Source organism: Podarcis tiliguerta (genome assembly GCF_965153285.1).
Source record: "Podarcis tiliguerta genome assembly, chromosome: 1".
NCBI lineage: Eukaryota > Metazoa > Chordata > Lepidosauria > Squamata > Lacertidae > Podarcis > Podarcis tiliguerta.
Genome location: NC_139534.1, coordinates 97,073,836 through 97,101,724, shown reverse-complemented (window position 1 = coordinate 97,101,724; position 27,889 = coordinate 97,073,836). Strand labels below are relative to the sequence as shown.

The 27,889-nt window shown below is 39.7% G+C and overlaps 1 protein-coding gene across 2 annotated transcripts in view; it reads right to left on the bottom strand.

Annotated features, from left to right (window-relative positions):
• DPH6 (diphthamine biosynthesis 6) overlaps nt 1-27,889 on the bottom strand; it is a 234,274-nt gene that overhangs the window by 126,068 nt on the left and 80,317 nt on the right. For both annotated transcript variants that reach the window (XM_083452645.1, XM_083452646.1), the window contains exons 7-11: nt 24,115-24,209; nt 21,669-21,756; nt 7,916-8,057; nt 4,058-4,189; nt 404-533 (exon numbers count right to left, since the gene is read on the bottom strand). In XM_083452645.1, the coding sequence (XP_083308771.1) occupies nt 404-533; nt 4,058-4,189; nt 7,916-8,057; nt 21,669-21,756; nt 24,115-24,209 (587 nt within the window). The remainder of the gene's footprint in view (nt 1-403; nt 534-4,057; nt 4,190-7,915; nt 8,058-21,668; nt 21,757-24,114; nt 24,210-27,889) is intronic.

Below are 27,889 nucleotides of genomic sequence, written 5' to 3'. Positions count from 1 at the left end.
GGGATGAAGAAAACCATGTATCTAGAGCTCCTTGAAGGAAAGTCAGGTTATAAATGTATTAAACAACCACAACAATGCTGTAATGAAATTGGATGTTAGGTTTGGGACGAGATGATTCCGTGGCAGAGGGTCTAAGCTCAAGATGAAACCAGATAGTGCATTCAAGGATATGCACAGATCTTCTAGGATAGTGGGTATAAACTTGGGGTGTGTACCTAAAAGACCTTAAGAGGAGGACATTCATGTGACAACTGTAAAGCAGCTGCTAAAACAGACATAGAAATAGGTGAAATGAAGTCCAGAAAGGAAATATGACAAAAAGTGTCATAAATAAAGCAGCGTAGTAGCAATGAAGTATATTCCAGAGTATCATAAATATAAGGTAGCAGTAGTAAGAACCTACCTTGCTGGGGGACACAAATCAAATGCTGTCACATAGACTGAATTAATCACAGCAAAATCTTTCATGCTCTTCATATACAGATGGACCAAAATAATATCTGTCAATTCCAATCCCTTTGAATTCAGATGAGCTGCACGTGGAAAAACAATGCAGCCGTTAAAGGCGGGAGCAATTACATTTATACCAGAATAATACGAGGAATACTTTTTTCAAAGTATTTCCCCAAGAAAAGCAAGCAATAACATATTAACATTCTCTTGGGCTGTCTGAGGTCAGTCATACATTACATAGAGGCAACTGTCACACAAAGGATGTTTAGAAAGTAACGAATTGTCTTATTTCACTTGTTTAAAAAACACCTTCACATGCTGTGACATGGCATTGTTGTCTTTTCTGAAGTGAATTAAAAAGAACAATTTTCAAACATTAGGAGTTGGATCCAATGAACCACAACTGGAAGGAAAACAGCTACCAGCACTATAGAGTTATGATTTTTACAGCGATATACTGTGTCCCACAAGACGTGCAGTGTCTTCTGATTTAGTTTCACTTTTCTCAGAAAATGTGGAATTGCAGCTTTAGATCCAGCCCATGCCTGTTAATCAGATGGCAGCATTTCCTCATTCAAGTACAAATATATTTGAAAATGAGCAAGAACATAAGAAGAAAAAACGATCCAGAAAATATGTGCAAGTATATCAGAGGTGTTTGAGTTTAGCAGAGTTTCTCTGAATAGGGATGACTAAAGCTGCCTTCTAGCTCAATAATTCTGAACACATCGTTAGTTCCATGAGCAGCTCCTAACTAGGATGGTATGCTTGCAGAGTCATTTTGGAATCTAGCGGATCCTAGCCCAACTCAGTCCCACCGTCAGAATGGCCCTGTTTGGCAAGTAGAACAGGGAGCTCTGCACTAGTTATCTACTGCTTGGACTACTGCAATGCACTCTACGTGGGGCTACCTTTGAAGGTGACCCGGAAACTACAACTAATCCAGAATGCAGCAGCTAGACTGGTGACTGGGAGCGGCCACCGAGACCACATAATACCGGTCTTGAAAGACCTACATTGGCTCCCAGCAGGTTTCTGAGCAGAATTCAAAGTGTTGGTGTTGACTTTTAAAGCCCTAAATGGCCTCGGCTCAGCATACCTGAAGGACCGTCTCCACCGCCATCGTTCAGCCCGGACACTGAGGTCCAGCGCCGAGGGCCTTCTGGCGGTTCCCTCACCGCAAGAAGCAAAGCTACAGGGAACCAGGCAGAGGGCCATCTTGGTAGTGGTGTCCGCCCTGTGGAATGCCCTCCCATCAGATGTCAAAGAGAGAAACAACTACCTGACATTTAGAAGATATCTGAAGGCAGCCCTGTTCAGGGAAGTTTTTAATGTGTGACATTTTAATGTATTTTTAATCCTTGTTGGAAGCCGCCCAGAGTGGCTGGGGAAACCCAGCCAGATGGGCGGGGTACAAATAATAAATTACTATTACTATTACTATTGCTATTGCTATTGCTATTACTCAGGGATGGATGGTGGCATCACCCTGTGTATTGGTGTGGGTGGGTGTCTGGGGGATCAAACGGTTGGACTGCAGTCGAAGTTGCTGACTTTTGCCAACTCTAGATAGACATAAATTTATTTCTTTTAAAAAAACAGATATAGGGTTGAACACTCTGTGTAACTAACAAGCTTGTTGCCTTAATCTTGGGAGTTAAGAACAACTGTGCACATTTGTGCAGTCCATTAGCAGATTTCCATTCGGCAAAGTATGAACTCTCCCAGAAGGTATTAAAAGAGTTGGCTTTGTAACAAGGCTTGTGCTTCCTCCACCTTCTCACCGGGCGATGCAGAGCAGGACAGAAGGGCAAGCAGGCAGCAGGTATGGCTTTTCTAGGAAAAGGTTATAACACATACCTAAAGTGTCTCAGCAATGTTCTGGCAAAAAAATCATGTGGAGGTTCCTTCAGCTGACAGGACCGTAATTCATTCCGTGTCCCCACCCCCTGCTCAGAGAGCAAAATAAATAGCCACAGGAAATGCAAGCATTACCTGGGACCAAAACGCTAGTAGTTGGCCAGAAATGGAAAACAATACTTCAAATGTAAGTAACCTGCCAAAAACAGTAGGAAGCTTAGCTTCTGGCCCAGAGGCACAACCACTACTTTTTGTCTAATTCTAATGAAAAGAAAGGCAAGGACGTATAATATTTGGATTGGCTGGGGTCCATGGAAATATAACAAGCAGCAAGCAAACGTGATAGAGCCCCATTGCTTACATTTACATGTTATGCCGAAAAGATTTATGCAGAACTTTGCTGCCTTTACCTACAAGCCTGATTACAGCCTCCTTGCTGATTTCCAGGCTGTTAAGAACTAGCTTAAGGGTCCTTTAGAAAGCATGATGCCTTTTGGCTTTCAAAATTGCTAGCGCTTCTTTATCATTCTGTATTCAGTCATGAACTCAGCTGCACAAGCCAAATGTTAAGATTTTATGAGCTAATACATCAAAAGTATCCGTGAACAAGAATACAAGCTTGCCCATTGCCGCCTCAGAGAGCAATTTCCATTTTTATGAATGAAAAAGATGCCTGCATAAACATTTCTTTATTTAAAAGTGTAAAATGAGGAAAGATGCAGAACAAAATGGAAGCATTTTGTTTTATATGTCAATATCTTGTAAGGGTTTGATAGTAAGAAATCCAGCTACTACGATTCCCAAGATAGCAATTCTTTCCTTGCATTAAGTACATAAACGAGATTTAAAGCCACTGACCTAATCCTGGATGCCAAAATGTACCACAGCCACAGCTTTCTGGAGAACTCAATTTAAAATTATGGTGATAAAGGCAGTTTAGCAAGCAGAAAGCATACACAACACAGAGTGCATACGGCAAAATGCAAAAGTATGAAAACAAATCCCACCGTCTTTTATAAATGACACAATGAAGAGCGTAGAGCCTGATTGCAAATGATTTTAAACGTGTTCACATATAGTGACTCCTTTCTGCAAACACCTGCTGCCAAGCCTTTAATGTTAAATATGACGGTTCTCACATTGTTCTTTTTTCATAATGAGCAATCCTGAGATAGCTAAGCAAACAAATCTGTAAACAATAGAAATAATCAACCAATTTTTTAAAAGAAAGAATTGATTAATCAATGCATTTCAAAACAATTTGATTAGAATTTGTAGCAGATATGAGAGACAGTCATCCGTTCTCCTAAGCACATTCCTGCATCCTTCTTCAATTCTGGCAGTGGGGAGAATAGCAAAAGAGACGGAAAAGTCCCAGGATAGTGAACTGGGTGACCAAAGATTTGAGTGACCTGGCATGCTCAGATAGGGAGCGGCCAGCGGCCTAGATTCTTTGAGGAAACAAGACCCTTTCTTCTCTCTGGAAGGTCTGCTGCTTAGATCTATTTTGTTTACAAACAGCTGGCCCCACCCACTCATAGCAAAACAGATTGCATGCTCTCTATAGCGCTCCTTTGCTGCTGCTTAAGAGAGCCTGCAATGTAGAAACAATTGGTCTTCTAAATTTGCATTCAAACCATTACATCAACTCATCACCCCAATTATTGATAAGAAGTTGCAGCGCTAATTAAAGCAGATGTATTCTGCATGTTACATTGTATTATTTAAATCCCTAATAAACCACCTCGGAGAGACGAAAAGACATTCTTAGCCGATTCTTGCACGCTTCCTCCTTCCGATGCATTTAGGAGAGCACTGATGCCTGTTAGCCACTGGTAGCCCTGCGGAGACTTCACTGAGGTTTCAAGCGTCTTATCTGTAAAAATGTAAGTTTTAAAAGATGAGATTGTAATGGTAAATGGTTTAGCCGTATTTAGTCTTTCCTACGAAAACAAGCTACAAGACTGGCTACTTTAAGGCTTTTACAACAAAAGCAGCCCCACATTCCCAATGTAATACTTATGACCCCTTGAAAGAAAAAAGTGGATTATCACTTTGATGACGTCCAAATGTATATTTTATGATGTATAAAGCAATTCACAAACCAAACAGTATACTCATATCTTTTTTACTAGGAACTAACACCCAGCAAACATACTTAGGATTGGTATACATATACAACACACTATTCTATTTATTTCAACCCAAAAGAATTGTCCAAATGAATAAATATCACACTATTTTAGGATGTTAAAAAGTAAAGGTAAAGGTACCCCTGCCCGTACGGGCCAGTCTTGACAGACTCTAGGGTTGTGCGCCCATCTCACTCAAGAGGCCGGGGGCCAGCGCTGTCCGGAGACACTTCAGGGTCACGTGGCCAGCGTGACATTGCTGCTCTGGCGAGCCAGAGCCACACATGGAAACGCCGTTTACCTTCCCGCTAGTAAGCGGTCCCTATTTATCTACTTGCACCCGGGAGTGCTTTCGAACTGCTAGGTTGGCAGGCGCTGGGACCGAACAACGGGAGCGCACCCCGCTGCGGGGATTCGAACCGCCAACCTTTCGATCAGCAAGCCCTAGGCACTGAGGCTTTTACCCACAGCGCCACCCGTAACATTTTAGGATGTTACGATTTCCTAAATCATGCTGCTATACTATTTGCATGGTGTGTGTATATTTAAGTTCAGGTGCAACTGTCAAACGCACCATTACATACAAATGAATAAAGCCTATGAACTGGTTTTACATCAAACATAGAAAGCTCCCTTTCACAGTGTCAGACTATTGGCCCATCTAGCTCTGCACTGTCTATACACTGACTGGCAGTAGCTCTTGAGGGTTTCAGGCAGATAGTCTTTCCCAGCCCAGCCAAGGATTGAACCTGGGATGTTTTGCATGCAAAGTATGTGCTCAACCACTGAGTTAAGACCCTTCCCACAAGCAAATAAGTGATCCAATTAAAGGTTTGGAGCCAACTGAGCCCTAGAATGAATGGAAAACACTTTGGTTCCTTGTATGTCTCTGACTGCAACCTTCAATGGTAAGTCATGCCACAGTGACACATTCCAGGCATTCTGGAAGCTGCTCTGACCCTCAGGGGCAGTTTTTCACAGAGGCATAGAGGGAAGCAACAGGAAAAACGAAGCAGTAAAACTGGATAATCAGAACCCCACTCCAAGATATTAGTGTCCAAGCCACAGCATCACTTGAGCTCTGAAAGTGCAGCTTCCTCCCGACTGAAGTGCAGAGTGTTTGCAGTCAGGGATATTTGCAGGGAAACCAAAATGCTTGTTTACAAAGCTATTGCACTACCAACCTTACTGTATGCTTATGAAACATGGACCACTTATAAACACCATCTCCAACTCCTTGAAAGATTCCATCAATGATGTCTCCAAAAAATTGTACACATCACTTGGGAAGCCAGGCAAACTAATGCCAGTGTAGTGGAAGAAGCATAGATCACCAGTGTCGAAGCGATGATTCTTCAACATTGACTTTGTTGGACTGGTCACGTTGTGCGGATGCCTGATTTTCGTCTTCCAAAGCAACTACTCTATTCCAAACTTTAAAATGGTAAGCGTAATGCCGGTGGTCAACAAAAGAGGTTTGAAGACTCCCTCAAAGCAAATCTAAAATGTAGTATAAACACCAACAACTGGGAAACACTGGCCTGCAAGCGCTCCAATTGGAGAGCAGTCTTTACCAAATGTGTTGTGGGTTTGAAGACACTCGAACTCAGGATGAAAGGGAGAAATGGCAAACCCTCACTGTGATCAACTCCCACCCAGAAACCTATGTCCCTGCTGTAGAAGGACGTGTGGATCCAGAATTGGCCTCCAAAGTCAAAACCATGTTTATGGAAGACACTCTTACTCGGCTACGAGTGATCACCAATGAAAAAGAAGCAGCACTAACTTTTGTGCCTGCAAATCCTTCCACATCCATCCATGACATATGATGGCAATACAGGCTGTAAAATTGCGCAAATATTTAGGATTATGTCTTCAAATTATTCATTAGCAACTCAATGTATTGAAAGTGAAGTGGGCTATTTGAAGAAGGTGGTGCATGAGATTCTGAATCAGAAGTATGGACTTGAAGTATGTTACAAAGAAAAACAAGAGCCCTGAACAGATCTGTTCCATTTCCCAAACATTACTCTATTACTCTTCCGTGCAGTACTTTATTGAAACAAATAGGACTTCTCAGAATAGAGTGCCTTTTTGTGGGATGGAGCTCTAATTCATGCAGATAAATAAGAGCTGCAGCCCTATAGCTCAAATTTAAAGAGGCATGGGCACATCATTTGGGAGGAGATCAACATTGGAAAGCTATAATAGTTATTAACACTAATGGGAATTATATGTATAAATCTCCCATGCATGCAGGAGAGAGTCATTAGAGTCCAAGAGTGAAAGCCTTGAACTTCCTTCTAAGAAAAATGCTGACATCCCTAATAAGATTCTGAAGGTAGGATGAAGGAAAACAAGAAGTCTAAAGACCTCTACTGCCAATCCCAAGTTGGTAAAACAACAACAACAACACACCAAAAACCAAAACATTTTGTTGGTATTGTTAAAAATAAAGCCTTCACTCACTTTATGATAAAATTACTTTATGACACTACAGATACTAATTTACTCACTAATGCCAGGTCATTTGTGTATCATCCACATTGCACTGCAAACAGTCACTGTAATTATTTTTGCATTTAAAATGCAATGTAATTACGTGGTCTTAGAATTCATTTACTTCTGACCTCACTCCTAACATTTCTCTCTCTTTCTGCCTTCCAATCACCTGCCAACTTATGATAGCATTCCAAGCATTTGCAAAGTGTTTTCTGGTCCACAAAAGTTTATGCCGCAATATATTTGTTAGTCATTATTTGCTTTTTATTGATTACATGCATATACTGGCCATGCAATTGAGTTACCTTTGTTTACAGACCATTAAAAATACCAAATACGCAAAATGTAAATGATAAACATTCAAACCAGTTGTAAATAAATCAAGAAGGCCATAACCAACACAAAACCAGTAACTGAAAACAATTGAAACACAACATGAAACTAGCAAGGGGAATAACTTAGTGCAGAGATCCAGAAACACTAAAATAGATGTAGCATTATAATTAAGAACATAAGAAGAGCCTGGTGGATCAGGCTAATGGCTCTCACAGTGACTGGACAATTACCTGTTGGAAACCGCAAGCAGGATTCGAGATCAAGAGCACGCTCTTTTCCTGTGGTTTCCAGCAACTTGTATTCAAAAGCCAACTGTGGAGGCAGTACATATAGCCACTGCAGCTAGCAGCCATCGATAGCCCTCTCCTCCATTAAAATGAAAAGGCCTGAAAAAATGAAAAGGTATTCACCTGGCACCTAAAAAACCACAGAGTGGGCACCAGGCAAGTCTCTGCAGGGTGGATATTCCATAGACAGAGTGTCACCACCGATAACATCCCTTCCTTGGTTGCCAGGAAAGTATTTAAGGTGCTACTAGGCTCTTTGTTGGTTCTGATGCTACACACTAACATGGCTATCCCTTAAAGAAATTGTATGTATCCTTAATGACTGAGGAGAAGCAGAAAACTCACTGGACTTCACAGAAGAAGGCCCAGAAGTGTCCCAGATGATGCAAGCGGCTTCCTTTCGCTCATCTGACGTGGGCCGTGTGTTTTCTTCAAACTGCTTTTCACAAGAACAGCTCACAGCCAGGGCTTTGCTCAGAGGTTGCACCTGGTTGAAATAAATATTGCAGCACACATTACCTCAAAAGGAGAAGCTCTTGGACAAGCAAAGCATCTCGAGGTAAAAGGAATGGAGCGCATTTTATTTCATTTTAGAGCAAGATGTGGAGGCAAGATGTTAATGCCTGCAACTGAGACTGAGTTTCCACATATAGTTGCTAACACTTAAGTCCCCAGGAGATCAATGAGATTTGCACACATAAAACTGGATTGCAACCTTGGTGAACAGTGCAACGTAATGATTTAATTTACTTAGTACAATTAACAGAGAATCATTATATAGATAAAGCAATGCAAATCAATAGTACACATGGGAACATTCGTCATGTTCATGGTAATGGAGACAAGAAAGCAACCTTAAATGCAACCTTAAAACACTCAAACTGCAGGTCTGTTTAATCTAAAATACAAAACTGTTTTGTGAAGTGACCAAAACAAGAACCCGCCTCTGTCTGCTCCTCTTCTTCTAGTGTGACTCAGGCTTCTTTTCCTCACTCTAAGGAAGTGCTGCTAGCATGATGCGGATCTTCACAACCTAATGAGTTATCCAGTACACAGTACCGAAATTTACAGCATGGGTGGGGGAAATATAGATCATAGTCCACTAGCAAATATATGGTGACCTGCACAGTACCTGTCAGATGCTAGTTATTTCTTCAAAGAATGATGGACTAGATGGATCTCCAACCCAGAATGGCACATGCTCTAAAATAAGGATACATATTTGGATTGAGGGTCTACAGTTCACCAAACAACTTTTTATATCTGAGAGATAAAGAACGACCATTCTTTTTACAATTATTTTTGCCTGATCATTAAGTGCAGAAGCCTAAAAAAACACGCAAGACCTCAAGTGCACCCAAAGTAGACTTTTATGTCTGAATTGCTTTAAAAACATATTGCTGTTTTTACAGATTGTTTAATGAAGACTGGGGACTAGACTGAAAGACAGCGACTTCCTTAAGGATCAGCATCGGAACTTGGGTTACTGAATCTTTCGCTGTTTTGCCCAAGTCCCTACCCGGTATGTCCATACTGGCTTTCCAAACTAAACAGGCAGAACACTAACTTTCATTCTAGCGGGGCTGTAGGTGTTTTGTAATGTCAGGATAAAAACCCAAATTAGAGAAAGTGAACAGTTTTTGGTCCTGTAGGCTGTAGTATTTTGGACAAGTGGCCATGTTCCCTTTATAAAAACTAAGGACTAAATTGCTCCGGCAGCATAGGAAATCCATCAGTGTCACTGCTGCCACCTGTGGAAATCTCTCGAACAGCATTAGGCCTAAGAATCCTCATCAACTTTGGCATGTCTGTGCCAACACAGGTAGAGCTGCCAGATCCTCTGTACTCATTGCTTTCCTTCCAAGAACAAGGTCAATTTTTTCTTTCCCTTAAGAGACTTCCACACAAAGCAGGTCATGTGCAGAATGCCCATTAACAGTCTCCTCCTCCCCCCCCCCCCAATGAAATATTTGTGTTTCTACCTGCACAGGACTAAGCAAATGCTTACAATGCCCTGACAATATGAAATGAATTCTTACATTCTCTCTTCAGGCCCTCAGCATTGTACAAAACGCTTCTGAGAAGTATTTCTTAATGAAGATTTATTATAGAAGGCCATGATTCGCCAATCATTTGCCCCCTCGCTAGTGCGGGAACAGAGTGATATCTTGCCACAGCCCTCTTAATTTCCATTCGCTTTCTGCCAAAACAGAAAAATACAATGCGCTGTAGATGGTTCTCTTATATCCACACCTTTGGGTAAAATGGTGAGATGTGGTTGCGGGCACGCTGAGGATTGGGTCCCTGTAAACTTCTTGGAATAAAGAACCTGATTTTGCTACATGCCTCAAGTTTCATGTACACCTTAAAAAGAACAACCATAATTAGCAGCCGCAGTGTCTAACTTGTCAGAGATCTTCATTTCCTTGGCAGAGGAGGCTTGTTGTTACAAAAATCTAAAACTGACAGCGTTTCTCCCACTGAGCAGTTCTCTCAGAATAGAACAGAGCATAAAACTCTGAAGTTAGAAGGAAAAGGCTCTGATAATCTCTTTGCTTCTTGTTTTCTGCCTTGATCTGTTCTCCTGTTAAAACAACATTTTGAGGGAGACCACATGCAGCTTCATGCACTGTGAACAGACATATGAGATAGATATTACTTGGGTGGGGAATAGACTTGCCATATCAAGTAGAGAACGAGTGAAAGATTTCTCTGTCTTTTCAAAGGAAAAATACAAACGAGTGTGTGTGTGTAGCTTGTGTGTGTGTGTAGCTTGTGTGTGTGTGTAGCTGCATTCATTTCTTAAAGGAGAAAATGATGGGTTCATCTTTTGCCTGTTCCAAAAGAAAAGCATATAATGTCACACCTTTCCAAGCAAAAGAATTTCAAGATCAGTAAAGGCGTATTTTCAGTTGGCACATATATGCCATTTATGAGATCCCCTATGAAGATGGTTATGGTGATATGAGAAATGTACCAACATCTCAGGGTGTTAAGTACATTAAGAAAAATATCCCAGGCTGCCTGGAATCTCTCACTGAACCAAAGGAGAAGGTGGCATATGGCTCAAGGTCATGGTTTTAAACTATCTTGTGGAAACAGATGCAAATCCCCATTCCTTTTCTTTTTAAAAGCTTTTTACAAAGTGATATTTAAAAGTTTTTTAAGTATTTTGATCCAGTGGGGATTAAGAGAATATTTCATGCTTTGAGAAGCTGGGTGGGCTTGTTTTAGGGAATTAAGATAAATCAAGTCTTATATGCAGGATTCTGCTTCTTTAGTCCATAAGACTTGTTTGTGTTTACCAGGAACATTTTCTCCATATATATATATATATATATATATATATATATATATATATGAACATGCATGTATATCTATATTTATTAAACTGGAAGATATGCTTTGCAATTTACATAGAAATAAATGTTTTTCTGAATTAATTAAATGTTAATGAATCACATCTCCATCTTGAGATACACAATTAAGCACAACTTGCATATCACAGGCCTTGACTCCAAGAGAAACCTCAGAAAATTATGTCCCTTCAAAGGTAATTCCCACTTCCTTATTTCTGCAGTTACTCAAGTAAGGAAAGGGGTGGGAGGTCCAATAGAATCCAATTTCTGACCATTATTTTGTGTTGTGCTTCTTTAAGCCTGACCATGAAAATTTGCAGAGTTCAAGTCACCATTTTTCGGTGTAGCAGGATAGCTCAACCAGTACAGCAAGAGACTCATAATCTCAGGGTTGTGGGTTTGTGTCCCATGTTGGACAAAAAGATTTCTGCACTGCAGAAGGTTGAACAAAAAAACTGACCCTCGCGGTCCCTTCCAACTTGACAATTCTATGACTCTATGATCTGCGCAAAGAGAATCAAATGAGAGAAGAATTCAATGTCAGTCTTGGATGTTTGAAAGTAGAGCTGAAAGAGTATGGACATTTGTATAGCTGAAAAGTAGAGCTGAAAGAGTATGGACATTTGTAAACTACCCTCCCTTCCAGCAATTTTGGAGTACTACCCTGAGAAGGGCAAGTTTTGTTGTTGTTTAGTTGTGTCCAACTCTTTGTGACCCCATGGACCAGAGCACGCCAGGCACTCCTGTCTTCCACTGCCTCCCACAGTTTGGTCAAACTCATGCTGGTAGCTTCGAGAACACTATCCAACCATCTCATCCTCTGTCGTCCCTTCTCCTTGTGCCCTCCATCTTTCCCAGCATCAGGGTCTTTTCCAGGGAGTCTTCTCTTCTCATGAAGTGGCCAAAGTATTGGAGCCTCAGCTTCACGATCTGTCCTTCCAGTGAGCACTCAGGGCTGATTTCCTTAAGAATGGAGAGGTTTGATCTTCTTGACATCCATGGGACTCTCAAGAGTCTCCTCCAGCACCATAATTCAAAAGCATCAATTCTTCGGCGATCAGCCTTCTTTATGGTCCAGCTCTCACTTCCATACATCACTACTGGGAAAACCATAGCTTTAACTATATGGACGTTTGTTGGCAAGGTGATGTCTCTGCTTTTTAAGATGCTGTCTAGGTTTGTCATCGCTTTTCTCCCAAGTAGCAGGCATCTTTTAATTTCGTGGCTGCTGGAGAAGGGCAAGTATGTTCACCCATTCAAAATTAGCATAGGAACACTACTTTCCCTCTCCTTGGCTGCACCATGTTATGATGCCATCATATTAATAATGCAATCTCTGACTGGATGTGATCACTTGAAGATATGATCACCTTGAAAGAACTAGTACAAAAGCAGCAGCAGAACCTAAGAGTTCACATTAATTCAGCTCCTGAACCATTTGTTGCCACGTGTGTCTTTGTGTTTTTACAGGAATGTGATAAAAGGGTAAAGCAAAGCTTAAGTTTGTTACCAGTTCATGTCCTTTCAGGGAAAGTAGGCCCTAATGATCAGCCATGGATTATTGACAGCGGGCATTATGAAATAGTTATCCTTGCAGCAGGGATTCTCTTTTTACTAAATAACCCTGATATTTCACTTGACAGAGCTAATTATGGGATTTCCCTCCTATTCTAGCACATAAGACTATGCCATAAATATTCCCAACAAAATTACATGGTTCCCCCTCCCCCATACTATTTACTTCAAAAATTAAAATGTTACAACAGGAATTCTATAGTTATATTCCTTGAGCAATAAGTGCTCCCCCCCCCAAAGCAAGCAAAGGGGAATCCATCTGTAATTAAGGCCTACAGAGATTACAACAATATAAAGTGTGAAAAGCAGCAGTGATATAATACTTACACAAATGACTATGATTTGAAGGCTTCCTAAATGCACAGCTTATGCTGCTTTTAGACAGCAATTTTGATGTGGCTTATTTCCAGCTCAGGTAACAGAACTTTTTTATTATTACTTCAGTTAAACACAGGTTTTTTGTTTGCTAAATCATATCAGAATGGTCCATATAATTGTCCCATCACCAGACGGTAAGCAAGCAAAGAGGGCTGTATGATTACCTGAACTAAGAGAGATCTGAGGGAAATGGACTACAGGGTCCCCTCCAACTCCAAGTCAATGTTTTTATGTTGTTTTATGTGTTTCTTCTTGGGAGAAAAGCAATGACAAACCTAGACAGCATCTTAAAAAGGAGAGTCATCACCTTGCCAACAAACGTCTGTATAGTTAAAGCTTTGGGTTTCCCAGTAGTGATGTATGGAAGTGAGAGCCGGACCATAAAGAAGGCTGATTGCTGAAGAATTGATGCTTTTGAATTATGCTGCTGGTGGAGACTCTTGAGAGTCCCATGGACTGCAAGAAGATCAAACCTATCCATTCTTAAGGATACCAGCTCTGAGTGCTCACTGGAAGGACAGATCATCAAGCTGAGGCTCCAATACTTTGGCCACCTCATGAGAAGAGAAGACTCCCTGGAAAGGACCCTGATGCTGAGAAAGACTGAGGGCACAAGGAGAAGGGGATAACAGAGGACGAGATGGTTGGACAGTGTTCTCAAAGCTACGAAAATGAGTTTGACCAAACTGTGGGAGGCAGTGGAAGACAGGAGTGCCTGGCGTGCTCTGGTCCATGGGGTCACTAAACGACTAAACATCATCAACAACAACAACAACACGTGTTTCAGAAATGTAAGTCAGACCTGGAATTTTATTGAAGGATAGTATAAATCTTTTTTTTAAAAAAGAATTACTCTATGTAAAATTGCCATATATGAAACCGCTTGTGGTGTCCAAGAAATAGAAACACAATATAACTTTTGTAAAAGAGAAGGATGAAGAGATTTTATATTCAAGGCATATCATATCAAATTCTTACAGGAAAAAAGTAAAATATTGATGAAGCTACACTTCATACAACAGTGGCCTTGTTTTCCAGTGAAGAGGAAACTGAGGCCTCCATGGACAACTGTGAATGTTAGGTGACAAATAATGTTATTAAGAGTTTATAATATACCTATAAAACAAAGCATATTTGACATGCCAATATCTATACTTTTAAAAAGGTATTAGACGCATAAAATGTGCAGGAAAAATAACATTCTTAAGTTTTTAATAAAGAAAGAGTAGAGGAATCTTTTCCATTATTATGCAAAAATGCATCTTGAAGTTGTGCGGTAATGTATTAAACCAGAACAGTGAATAAAATGTTATTCTCCCTTAGGCACAAGGGTTCATTGTGCTGCCAGAAACAATCTAAAACAAATTTCCAGTGAGCCTTTGTAGTTAAACATTAAGAGATTTAGCTAAAGAAAATGCATTACAGAACAGCAGAAGAGAGCAGGAGCTGATTATTATACTAAGGCATGCTAGCCCAAACTGTGGAGTGATTATAAAATATTCAATTGAAAGAATGTAAAATTAACACCTGCGAAACATAACTAAGGAGAATGACATGTTTGAACACTGAACTCAACATGCAATGCACTCAACAAATACCATTCTTGTTTAATCTGGTCAGCTCAGATATGACTTCTATTAGAATTATCATGAATTATGACAATGGATTCCAGTGACCGGGGGTTTCTATGTGCTCTGGTCTACCCTTCCATACGCCCAGGCCTACCTTTTGTATATCTTCCTACTTTATCCTTATGCTTATGTTTTCTTTACGGCTTTGAAAATATTTGAGACTGCATAGGTCCTTGGTACATTGTCCATCATATAGCTTACCTACCTAACATCACCATGACAGCCAGTGAGATAAAAAGTTCTTTGTGCACTGAAGATTATCTTCTTGTGCACCAAGACAAACCAGGAACATGGGGAAGTATCCAACTAAACAGTTCTGCCAGCGCAAGCGCAACTGAACATACCCTCCCTCTTCTCTCTCCACAGGCTCCCTAAATATACTGTGGATTTTCCCTTGCCCCTCTAGAACAGATTTAGGGAGTACTATAGCACAGCGATGAATGCTTGTGCTAGCAGAACTGTTTAGCTGAATACCACCCAAGCTTTTTGCTCCCAATCTGGTGTTGGTAGAGACTGGGGTGGGGGAGGTTTACAGGGCCTGAATATGGCCCACCAGCTGATCTCTTATAATAAAGATAGGTTGTTGATCTGTTTCCCATGTAACAAACATTAGCATGGATGTGCCTGCATTCTATATGAATGGGAAGGGTATCTTTAAAAAGCCATGTATATATATAGCAAATAGGTACTATCATACACTATAGTATACTGCTTATTACGTGACAGGTTTTGCATGGATTAACTTCACTACGAGTTTGAATCTAAAGGAGAATATGTCTTGCTGTGGAAGATGGCAAAGGTAAGTCCTATCTCACTAACCTTTTAGGCTCCAAAATTCAGAGTTCCATGAGAGTGTCAGTAAGCATGTGGACAGGAATGATCCAGTAAATTCTACCGAAAGGTTTCTAAATAAACTTGGCACAAATGGAATAAGAGGATAGATAATCTCGTGGATCGGTAACTGGTTAAAGAACATGGAGCAAAGAGAGGAATACACAGACAATACCCACAATGAAGGGTTATAAAAAGTGTCTCCTAAAAAAAATTTGTATTGGGATGAATGCTTTCTAAATAATTTACAGCATGTCTGGAGTTAAAAGGTGAACAGTGTAGTAGCTGGGTTTTCAGATGTATAAACGCTTACAAAGATCTCTGAAAAGATCTCTACAAACGATAAACTGAGGACAAATTGGCGAATGCTATTCAATGTAAGTCAGTGTAAAACCAAGCACACTGGGACAAAAGAAATTCTTCACTTCACATATAAACTGGCAGGATTGGAGCTGGTTGTGACTAATGAGGAAAAGATCTTGGGGTCATTTGGTGAGCTCAATTAAAATGTCGACTCAATGAGGAAGCTGTGGAAAAAAAGAGGGGATTCCATGGCGGGGATCATTAGGAAAGGGATGGAAAATATAACTGTCAATAACTGCATGTATGTAAACCTATGGTGTGACTACACTTCAAAAACTGGGTAGTCCTGATTGCTGCATCTCAAAAACTGCACAGCTTAAAAAGCTGCAAAAAAAGAGAAGCAGCCAAAATAGTCAGGGGGCTGCAGCAACTCTTCTATGTGGAAAGGTTATAATGTATGGGACTTTTTTAGTTCCGATATAAAGCAAAAGAAAATACTAATGAGCTTTAAAACATGTACGTGTGGAGAAAGTGGGTAGAGAGAAATCCCCCTCTCACACTGAATGGCGGAGATTCAGGACACACAAAAAGGTTGGGCTTCTTCACATTGTGCATAGAAAAACAATGGAATTTGGTACTGCAGGCTGTAATGTTGGCTACCCACGTAAATGGCTTTAAAAGTGGCTTAGACAATTTTTCATGGAGGATAAAGTTATCAATTGGTACTAGTCATGAAGCCATGACTAGTTGGTACTATCAGTTGGTACTAGTCATGAACTGGTATTCATGTATCTGAATACTAGTTGCTATGCGACAACAGTGGAAGACTGTTACTGCTCTCATGTCCTGTTTGTGGGCTTCTCATAAGCTTCTGAGGGAACAGGACACTAGACAAGATGAACCTCTGGTCTGATCAAGAAGGGCTCTTCTTAGTCTCCCACATGTCCCATAAAAGATTCCTAATCGATAGGAAGCACTTGAGGACGATACGGCATGCAGTGAAGGGAGAACTGGTGGGAATTGGGATTCTCTTCTAATTTTAGCAATTTAGAAAAAGAAATCATTTATATATCAATTTCGGCTGTAATCCTATGCCTACTTATCTGGGAGGAAGCTGCAATGAACTCAATGGGATTTGCTGACATGGATATACAGCACTACAAAACTATACAAACCGACTTAAAAGTATTATTTGATGTTTGAGGAGGTTCAACATTCTCTGAATCAACATTTTAAAGATATTAACCCACTTCAGGGTGCAAACCAGAGCCCCAATGTCCCCATGTGCACCAACGCTGTATACTCCACTCTGACCTTACCTCAATGAACAGAAAAACATCCCATGGAATTCTAAGCACTTTCACACTAAGCCAGAGGGTGTAGATCATGGGATGTTGGGGTAGCATGTGCAGTACCACACGGAAATCTCCTGTTCAAGAAATGTGTTTCTTTTGTGAGGCAACCGTTTTCTTTTCACTACAAAACCGAGAAGTCAAGCTATTCAAATGGCCCTTGATCTGGTGCACAATTAAGCAGGCTTAAATTCCACTGATACTACTTAAGTATGCTTAACTGTGCCTTAGAATGGGACCATGAATGTTTTACTTTTGCAGGAGTTACAATGCGTTAACTGGTTGAAGGGCTTTAGAAGGATAAACACAGAAATAAGAAGTAGAAATTACTCAAGACTAAATGCTTGCCTTGCCAGTATGAATAGCTCTCTGGTCCTATGGGGTTAAAACCTTAAATCATTTGATGCATTATGCTCTTGAAAAACCAAATGCCCCTCCATAGTTACAATTTATTGAAAATGTAGCTTATTATAGTATGACAGAAAATAAATTAATCGAAAGATTTAATGCCTTTTGCCATGATTCCATCACAACACAAAACAAACTATTTTCCTCCTTAACTCTACAAGACATTAAGTGTATATACCAAAATCTAAACTACAATTCCATAAATGCTAGCTCTTTAAGAATGTGACAGCTTTGTCTACAATGAATTTGAAAAATGATTTGCTATAAAACTGCTTGAAACTGTGGGGCTTTAACAAAATCTTAAACATCTACATAAGAAGGAGGAAAGAGCTTCTGAATAGATAAAAGTAAAATCTTGATTCTTATATAAAATGTTATGCATTTTAATATGATTTTTTGCCTGATTTATGTAAAGCTTTGTGTTTTTCATTTTCCCTAGCCTGTCACATTGTAGTGATGTATGGAGCATTTTAGCATCAAGTTTGCCATGAGCAATAAAGTCAGTGCCCCTAAGAAATATTAATATATTTCCACTTTCTCTCCCCTCTCCGAGAGTGTTCTCTTATTCAGCTTATTTGGTTTCACTTCACATAGCCGACTGGCATAATTTTCAGTCTCACAGTAATATTTTAAGGCTTTGCTCTGCGGAAAAAAATCCTCGTCAAACAAGGTGTGTACTAAAATGGCACATTTGAGAATGGGGAACATGGTGCTAGGAAGCAGAATTCTAAAAATAAAGAATTATGTCTCTTTTTGATGAATGTACAGCAGTGCTTTCTGAGATAAGACCTACTATGGCATATGCCTATATACTCTTGAAAAGTCAATATTTTTAAACGAAACACAAAACCAGCTGTGATCATTAATGGTGTTTGAGTATCACGTACAAAAACCCCCAAACCAAAATGTTTTAGCACAAAGAAGCATTTAACACAAAGACCTGTGAAGAACGCTAGTGGCAAACTCACTGGAAGGTCTGTAGAGACTCAATTTCCCTGCACCTAAATGCGCCCTATTGTGGTTTTCACTGTTACTCCAGCAGGCTGTTTAATACTCGGGGATATTCCTCAGGAGTGGGGGGAGATGGTTGGAGGATATTTTGAGAGGGAAAATAGAAGCACAGAAGGAGTTAAGGGTCCTCTCAACCTAACAGTCGTTCATAGAAAAGTGTTCTTCCTCTAACTGGGTTTTGAGATACAAATTCCATCAATACATGTAAAAGTGTATTGTGCTTTTAATGCTTCAACTTCTGAAGCTACCACTCATTCTGTAAGACTGCTGGCTTCCTTCCAATTCACTTTCCAAAACAGCAAGCTTCCCTTAATGCCAACAATAAATGGGGTCAGTTGTATTATTAGACACTACAGCTAAGTTCTGCTCTACTGTGCCAATGAAATCTCCTGAGTTTGCAGTAAAGATCCCTGAACAGACTGTATCAGAGCACAGGATCAGTCTGTAAGCAAATTATTTGTCTCTCAACGAAAGTATTAGCAGCTTACTGTGTATCTTGGGAAGTATATATTTAGCTTCTGTGTACTATGAATCCTTGTTATATAATCCTACATTAATTGATACACAACCTGAGCATCTGAGGTGCAAAGCTTTTTGCTTCATATTTTGTTTGTGTCAATTATATCATAGTAATTATAAACACATGGAACTAAATAGCCACAGTAAATATTTCTAAACAGGCTACAAGACAGCATGATACCATTTCTGCTATTATTTTTCTTTCTACAGTGGATCCCATTTGTGCCATGAGAAGCTGGGGGCGGCGAGGGAAGACACCAACCCTGAAAATGTTAACATAATTTTTATTATTATTGTCTGGTTTAGCTTACAGACGTATACATTCGCAAAGCACTTCTGGCATGGGAGCACAATGCTTCACAGGTATCATTACTGTTAGATCAATATTGCTGAAGAACATAACTTGATCACAGGAACAGAAGATAGAAAGGACACTTTTGAGGTTCTTAACAAAACTATTGTTTTCTCACTTCATCGTTTTAGTTTAATATCTCCAACTCCTTGAAAGATTCCATCAACGGTGTCTCCGAAAAATTTTACACATCGTGTAGGGAGACAGTGTTGGTTGGACAGTGTTCTCAAAGTTCTCGAAGCTACAAATATGAGCCTAGCCAAACTTCCCCACTGTGGAAGGACGTGTGGATCCAGAATTAAGACCGTGTTCACAGATGACAATCTTATTCAGTTACGGGAGATCACCAAGAAGAAGATATACTCTGGCAATTTTTAAAAAGTTATGACTTAAACGGTGTGTTTTATTCAATGCTAGCCTATTTTTTTGGGTTACTTTTTTAACTGAAGTATAAAATATGCACAAAGATAACACAAGTCAAAATGTCATTCCACAGCCAATGAAACTGTATATCTTACAAGTTGAGCCACCCAGCTCAAGACTAAAGGTATTAATAGAATATAGAATAAAGTCTTGCAGCTTTTCTGATGAAAGAGAATATACATGGTTTGTATGACAATTGGAAAATATACATTTTCTATATTCCATAAAGGTTTTCAGAAGATTCCATGCTTGATGTGTTAATTTTTCAGCTACTGAAAGACTGCAATTCCATAAATTAAGATTTAAACAATTCAGTGTTTTCCACTGTTTCATTATTGATGGTCATGTAGCTGCTTTTAAGAAAACTAAGAGTTCTTTCAATTTTAGATCTAGGTTTGATTGTTCAAAGAGTGGTAATAAATACAATCATAGGGCAGGGGAAGCCTACCTTTTCCTTGAACACTGCAGTAATTTTCTCACAGGCCTCCTATCAAAACAGAGACAAATGGACAGGCCCACCAGAGATCTATGTGCCTGAAAACCACAATCATGCCAGAAGTTTGGCTGATTTTCTGTCATAGGTTTCACATGGGTCCTATACTACCTATGCCTTGTTTTAAAAGTATTTTCCGTAATGTAAGCTGAAACAGGCCATATTGAATGAATGAATTTATTATTTCAGTCACAGACCAATTCCAGCTCACATACAAAATCAAGGAAGTCATGAAACACAATAGGGATACATTTAAATTAGCAATTCGGTATAACAGGGACAGTAGATATAGCAGCAATTAAAATATATAAATTAGAGAACAGGCCATATTGTTTTAGAGAACCATATTATCTAACAATTGGGTTTTGTTTATTTTTGACTTAAATCCCTCTCCCATAAAGTTTTCAAGCCAGCTAAGAGTCCCTGTTGAAATTTTTATTCTTTGTTGTATGTATTTGAGACTTGCGCCTTAAAAAATGTACAAAAATACCATTCACAAACGGGGGTTTTCAGTGTGTCTGTGTTTGGGTGATCCCTTTGTGAAAATCCTTGCCAGATTCAGACTTCCATCAATAATTTGTTAGTACTCTTTGAGAGGCTGCATCCCCCGATACCTTTAAAAGGCGCCTTAAAGACCTACTGTTTCACTGCTGCATTTAAGGGCTATGTGTTGCTGAATATTGTCATTTTGTGCTGTTTGAAATGCAATGAAATGGTTGGTTTTATTGGGTTTCAAAATTGTATTATGATTTTTGGTTGATATATATATATTTGTTGTGACCCACTTTGTGAAACGTGTGTTTGAAAAGAGGTCCATACATTTCTCAAATAATTAAAAAGGCAAGTAGATGGCAGTGGATCATCAGCATGATGTCTCTGTATCCTTTTTGGAGCATGGGTTTAGAACTTAACAGTTTGGGCCTAACGCATCTCTGTTATCACTATAGACAAAGGGTGGAGAGTCTGTGGTCCTCCATATATTGTTGGACTGCAACTTCCACCAGCCCCAGCCAGCATGGCCAATGCTCAGGGATGATGACAGCTATAGTCTAGCAACACCTGGAGAGCCTGAGGTTCCCCATCCATCATCTGCAAGGTAATATAGAAGTATTGCCTAAATTATACACACTAAATATGAACAGCAAGAGCACAGACATAGATAACTGTCCAACTAATGTTCCTCTGTCTTCTCTTGGAGGCTCATCAACTTTGAAATGCTGAAATACCATTACATTTGGGGTGTACTGTGGTGGCCAGGATTTAAATTGGTAAGGAATGGAGCTTTGGCAGTATTGCCTTTTATCTGTCTCCCCCCCCCCCCGCCCCCCAGATCCCATTTGGACATTTTGTGTGTCTGTTTTTAAATCACTGTTATCTGCTCTGAGTCTCGGAAACGAGACAGAACAGATTTAAAAATAAATATTATTAATATAAGTATATTAAAACTGGAATGCGGTACTTGCCTTATCTTCTAAGTGCAATTTTAATAGTCGAAGATAAGCCACAGGTGCAAATGCATCCGCTGAATGCACAACAACTTCTGATAAATCCCTGTAATAACAGAATCATAAACATTTATTTCAGATTACACTGAACATTTCAACAATTAGGTTCTTTTTTTAAAGCATTAGTGGTCAACCATGGGACAGAGGACAGATAAAACCATATTGTATGATTATGGCCCTATCTGCACATTCAAATCAGTATTAAACAGGCATGCAAGGATCACAGATCTTGTGTCACGACTAAAGTTCCACTCAGATGTGAACTTCTAACAACATATGTAACTTGTCCTAATATCAGCCTCTGTTTCTGTAGACTGGAAAGCACCCAATATGACAACGGTTTCTAAAAAAAGGTTCCAGAGGGAATCTGGGAAACTCCAGGCCAGTTAACATAATGCATGTTTCGGAAAAAATAGTAGACAGCATTATTAAAGACAGAATTGCCAAGCACAGGGGAAAACAAGCAATGCAGAAACAGAACCAGAACCAGAATGGCTGATGATACCAGCATTTTTTGTAAGAGTAATTTAATAATCAGTTGTAGAATGTGTGACCTAGAGAGGCCCGCCTATCCACTCTGCTACTCTCATACAAAGAGCAGCAAAAATAAAATAAATAAATAAAATAAAGCTTTTTAAGAGGCAGTGAAGTTGTCATTCTTACTAGTCTGGTTTTGTTCTCAATGTGGGTGCACTTCATTATTGTTTTATTGCCTTGATTCTTACCTCAGCAGAGATATAAAACTACTTGTAATAAAAAAAAATATATCCTGGAATCACTTGAAAATACAAGTATCATAAAAGAAGAGGTGTTTTGTTTTATTTTGTTCATATCCCACCTTTTTCCACCACAGAGCCCAAGGTGGCATACATGTGATTCCCAGGTAGTCTCCCATCCAGGCACTGACCCAACTCAGACCTGCTTAGCTTTGGCAAGGCAAGTCTCATATGCCTCCAGGCCTACCTATCTATCTAGCCATTTTTATTTAATATTTCACATAGAAATAACCAATGCATTCTAAAATTGCTTCTAAAAGCCATAAAACATAAAGGGCTTTAGCACAAAAAGAAGGTGAGCACCAGATATCATGGAGACAACCTTTTATGACTGGGGCACCAACATGAAGAAGGCCATAGCCACCCACCCCAACTGAGATGGTAGGGGCACGTTCAATGCCTTTGAAGTGTTACATCATGTATCTAGTTGGCTTCAAAGGCATTGGTGAATAGAAGCACTCTTTCCTTAGGGAGATATTAATCTTGGAGAAAATGGGAGAGTGGCACTGGAATTTGTGGTTGAATCAAAATTTGATCTGAAATATTTCGTCTCACACTGTTTGCCACTATACTATAATAAATGTTACACAAAGGATCTGGGAAATCTGTATATGTTCTTACTGCTTACAACATGCTAGCCTATGTCTGACCTTATTGTTTTGCACATCCTCATGTGGAAACATAATTATTATATAAATGCACCCTCAAGGGCACTTTCAGCTGGCACAGATTCAGTTCAGATCAATTCTGTGTTTATTGGAAGGGTAGCTTTCACGCCTGAAATATTCCAAGTAATACGATCTTCAAACCATTTTGCCCAAGTGTAGCCAACTGGGGTACTCCCAAGTGAGTTGTTTGGATATTGTAATCAAATTACCCCCTTCACTGAGATTATTGGTCTAAAAGTGGTGTGGAGCAGACACCGATACTGTTTTATTAGAAAATCTGTAAACTCAGATGAAAGAGGGATAATAGCAGTCAAAATATCTCCTATAATAGATGCAGGCTAAGTTATTTACCATAATTGTACTGACAAATCTACATAAGGATAAAGAAATTTCCCATACCTCTACACATACATTTTAAGAATTTATGGCAAAGAAATAACCCACTCAGTGCAAATTGGACTGATTCAAAACATTAACATTCAAAAACATCCTTTAGTAATTCAAGCAAAATGTTTAGCATTATCATCCTAAATTGCTAATGTTAAAACGCAAAAAAAAAAAGGGGGGGGGAGAGAAAAGGGAAACAGAGTTAATGGAACCCACAGGCTACTGATGTGGCAGTTTATCAAATGTAGCTGTAATGAAAGATAAATATTACAGGCAATTCGCACTTCATGAAAGGATAAAAGTGTCAGTGTGTAGGTACCAGTTTTACTGCAGGCCATAATCAGCAAGTAAACGAAAGTGCAAATGTCTAAAAAGTTTATAGCTTTCTATGAAGGCCTCGTCTTGTCAGGCATTGATTTAGGTTAGTGGAGGACTTTGCCAGTGTTAAACAAAGTGAGTGTTTGTGAACTTAGAGGACATGCTCTGCCGCTGCCAACAGAAGTGGCCTCAAGCTAAAAGTTAATATGTTCCCAGTGCTAAAATTTAAAGGGAAGGGAAGGCGCAGTTCCTTACACAACTATTTTCTTCTTAAACAGAGGGCAATCCAATGTGAATGTTTCATATTCTCCACCTTCTCCACAGATATGGACTCCATATTTCTTAGAAAGCTAAAAAATAAGGGAAGGGAAGAAAGTTATTATTAGGAAAAATCATTGCTTTCTATCAAGTCAGACTCATGCGAGAACACATAGTGCTCACAGCCTCTACTACAACCATAGCATCCATCGTGATTTTTTCTATTATGCACAAAGGCACAAAGTAAGGCTCAGGTTGCTGCACTGGTGTCCTCCTGTGAGCTACAGCAGGTAGGGAACGGGGGTGAGAGGTCTGCAGGTAGAAAGGGGACTAGGGAAGGATGCAACAGGTGTAAACACAGTGCAGTGACTTTTGAGCCTTTAATGATTCGGAGCCCATCCCATGGCAAAAGGTCCTTGGAACCCTTTGTCCTTGTGGTATTCTCAAAGACTTGGGACCGCAATACCTCCAGGACCGCCTCTCTTCATATGAACCTACTCAGACCCTGATATCATCTTCTGAGGCCATTTCTTTGTGTGCCTCCTCCACAAGAGGTCTGGAGGGTGGCAACACAAGAACAGGTTTTTCTGTTGTGGTTCCCTGTTTGTAGAATGCTCTCCCCAGGAAGGTTTGGCTGGTGCCTTCATTACACACTTCATGAAAACATTCCTTTTTAACCAGGACTTGGGCTGATTCACATCATTTTAAATGTGTCCGGGGGGTATTGGGTTGTTTATGTTTTTATTTTGTATTTTTTGTATTTTTTGTATTTTTTATATTGCAATTTTATGTTGTGAACTGCGCTGAGATCTACGGGTATAGGGCACTATACAAATGTAATAAACAACAACAACAGTGGATAAGGAAGGGTGAGAAAAGCTCAGAGAAATGAGTAGCCATGTGACCTGAGAAACATCTTGGGTGTGTTCCTTGCCAGATGACCCTCAATGGTTTCTGATCTACTGCTCATCCAGCAGTTGCTATGTGACATCACCATGATGGTGTCCATTATTTTTTTGCTTTGTCCCTCTCTCCTGGTGGAGGCTTTTAAATGTAAACCCATCTAGACTGCTCTTAAACTAGTAAAGTTAAAGTTCAAGTATTTCAGAAAGCCAAATCCTGCCCTGGAGCTGTCACCACCCCTTCTTAATTTGGGGTGTGTCTATGTTACTCAGGCGTGCTGACGCTTACACATCCAAGAACACGTTCTCCTTTATTATTGCTTCACATGTGTAATAGCATGACTTTGGAAGCAAAGGTAAGTTCTGGGTATAAACTCTGATAAAAACTGGAGAAGGAGAAATTTGGATTTGATATCCCGCTTTATCACTACCCGAAGGAGTCTCAAAGCGGCTAACATTCTCCTTTCCCTTCCTCTCCCACAACAAACACTCTGTGAGGTGAGTGAGGCTGAGAGACTTCAGAGAAGTGTGACTAGCCCAAGGTCACCCAGCAGCTGCACGTGGAGGAGTGGGGAATTGAACCCGGTTCACCAGATTACGAGTCTACCGCTCCTAACCACTACACCATGCTGGCTCTCACAAACAGGTGACACATTAAGCTCAGACCAATCGAAGAGAAGCATAGGAACACATTGCACACGGAATCCCAAAACATGGCATGAATCCTCTCCAGAGTAGAAGGTGGCATCACAAAAAAAAGCAATACAACATTTTTAATACAGAAACAAGTGTTACTGTCTTCACATCCTGCTTCTGAGATTCCCAGGGGCATCTGGCAGGCCTTGATATGGTACTGGGATCTTCTTATGCTTTTATTGGACGACTGGTCAATTTTTTTAGCCTGGCTAAACTGGAATATTTAAGACCCTTTTGGCTTTTATTCTTGTTCAGTCTTTTACTTTGGTGGTGTGCCTCAAGTCAAAATGTTATCTGTCAGATAATTAAATTATGTCTGTTTACCCATTTTGGATGGTAAATTGAAATCTTCCTCTCTCTTTTTTCCAAATAAAGATCAAATTATCTTTTCCAGGCCTACGTTATCAGACATTTTCCTTTTAATGAGAGAATATCTCTTTGTCTAAAAATAACCAAACATTCACTTAATCAAAAACTCACACTGCTGACATAAAAGATAGCTCTACCTGTCAGAAGCTGCTGTAAGGTTCTTGTAGGACAAATCCATCAAGCATAATTAATGCTGATGCAATAAGAATGGACAACTTACAAAACAGTTAGTCAAAACAGCTTATTCTTCTTCCTGCCAAAAACCACTGCTGAAAAGCTGTTTGAAATGGATACCCTGCCAGGTACGAACAACTACAAAAGACTTTCTTAAAATGCAGCTATATTTGGAGTAACAAAATATATGGCTGATCCTCCTTGTTGATATCCCAGCTAAGTATAACGTGATATGAAACAGTAATTGTTTACAAGCTCTCCAAACTTCTTTGTCCTAGTGCTGCCTCTTTGGTGCCACAAATCCTTCCTGGACATCAACATCAAATGATTTTTCCAAATTGTTTGCTATCTGCCCTTGTTGGCATATCCTGAATCATTGAGCTGTTCTTCATTATTAGCTTCTTCAAGTGTGGGCACAAACCTGTTATCTTAAAAGGAACTTGTTTCAGAGGTAGATTAACATAAGCTTTTTAAGGGTGTAGGAAGATATATTATTATTACTCTTAATATTAATTAGATTTATTCATTTAATAGGATTTATATACCGCTTGATCATCAAAACCTCTAAGTGCTTTACACAGAATATATATTTAAATTATTGATAAAAACAGATGTTAAAAAAATGCTAGCCTAACTTTTTTCAAAAATAAAATCAGTTGTTTTTAAAAATACACATTACAAAACTGCCTATTTCACATTCTTCACCATAAGGTGAAGGGTTACAATAATGTAAAAACACAAGATTGAAATCAGTTAAAACCACTTGTAATCAGAAGAGCAAGGTAGGCCCTAAAATCTCTCTCTCTCTCTCAGGTATCACAGACCAGGGTGAAGAGGTACGGCTTCAGCATAGAAAGAAAGCTATACAATAAAGGTGCACATATGTGCGAAGGAAATACTACACCTTGGGGGATGCCATAGCGAATGCCCTGTCTTGGGTTGCCACTACCAAAATTCCAAGGATAGTAGAACTACCAAGAGGGCACCTCTAAACACCTGATAGAGAATCTCTAGGGAAGGAGGCAACCTTTCAAATATTTGAGGCCTTAAAAACTAATGTGAGCACTTCAAATTTGGCCCAGAAACAGCTCATCACATATATATATGAATATATTTTATCATTGTTTCATATATTTTATCTTTGTAATGATAGTGTCAATTTATATGTATGTGTCTGTTTTATGTTGGTGTCTTTGTGTGTTTTTATTCAAGTGGACTTCAGCTGTGTTTTAACTTTATTTGTACACAGCTTTGAGAAGTTTATTCCGATCAAGTGGTCTATAAATCTTCTAAATCAATCAATCAATAAAATCAGTGCTGCAGTTTTAAAACAGGGGTTCTAAATGGAACCCCCCAGCCAGTAATCTGGCTGCTGCATTTTGAACTAGCCGAAGTTTCCAAGTCATCATCAGGGGCATACAAATCTCCCGCAGCAGGTCCAATTCCACAGCAACTGCCCTGTTACCCTGTTATGGCAACTCTTTCGAAGGCCCGGGGGGCAAGCCAGAGACCACTTTAGAATGCAATTTATAAGTACTACTCTTCCCCCAATATGAAGAATTTGGTCCAGAAGGTCACTGAATTTCCACCCCCAACCTAGGTGGGGAGGGGAATTCTGCCAATCCCTATGC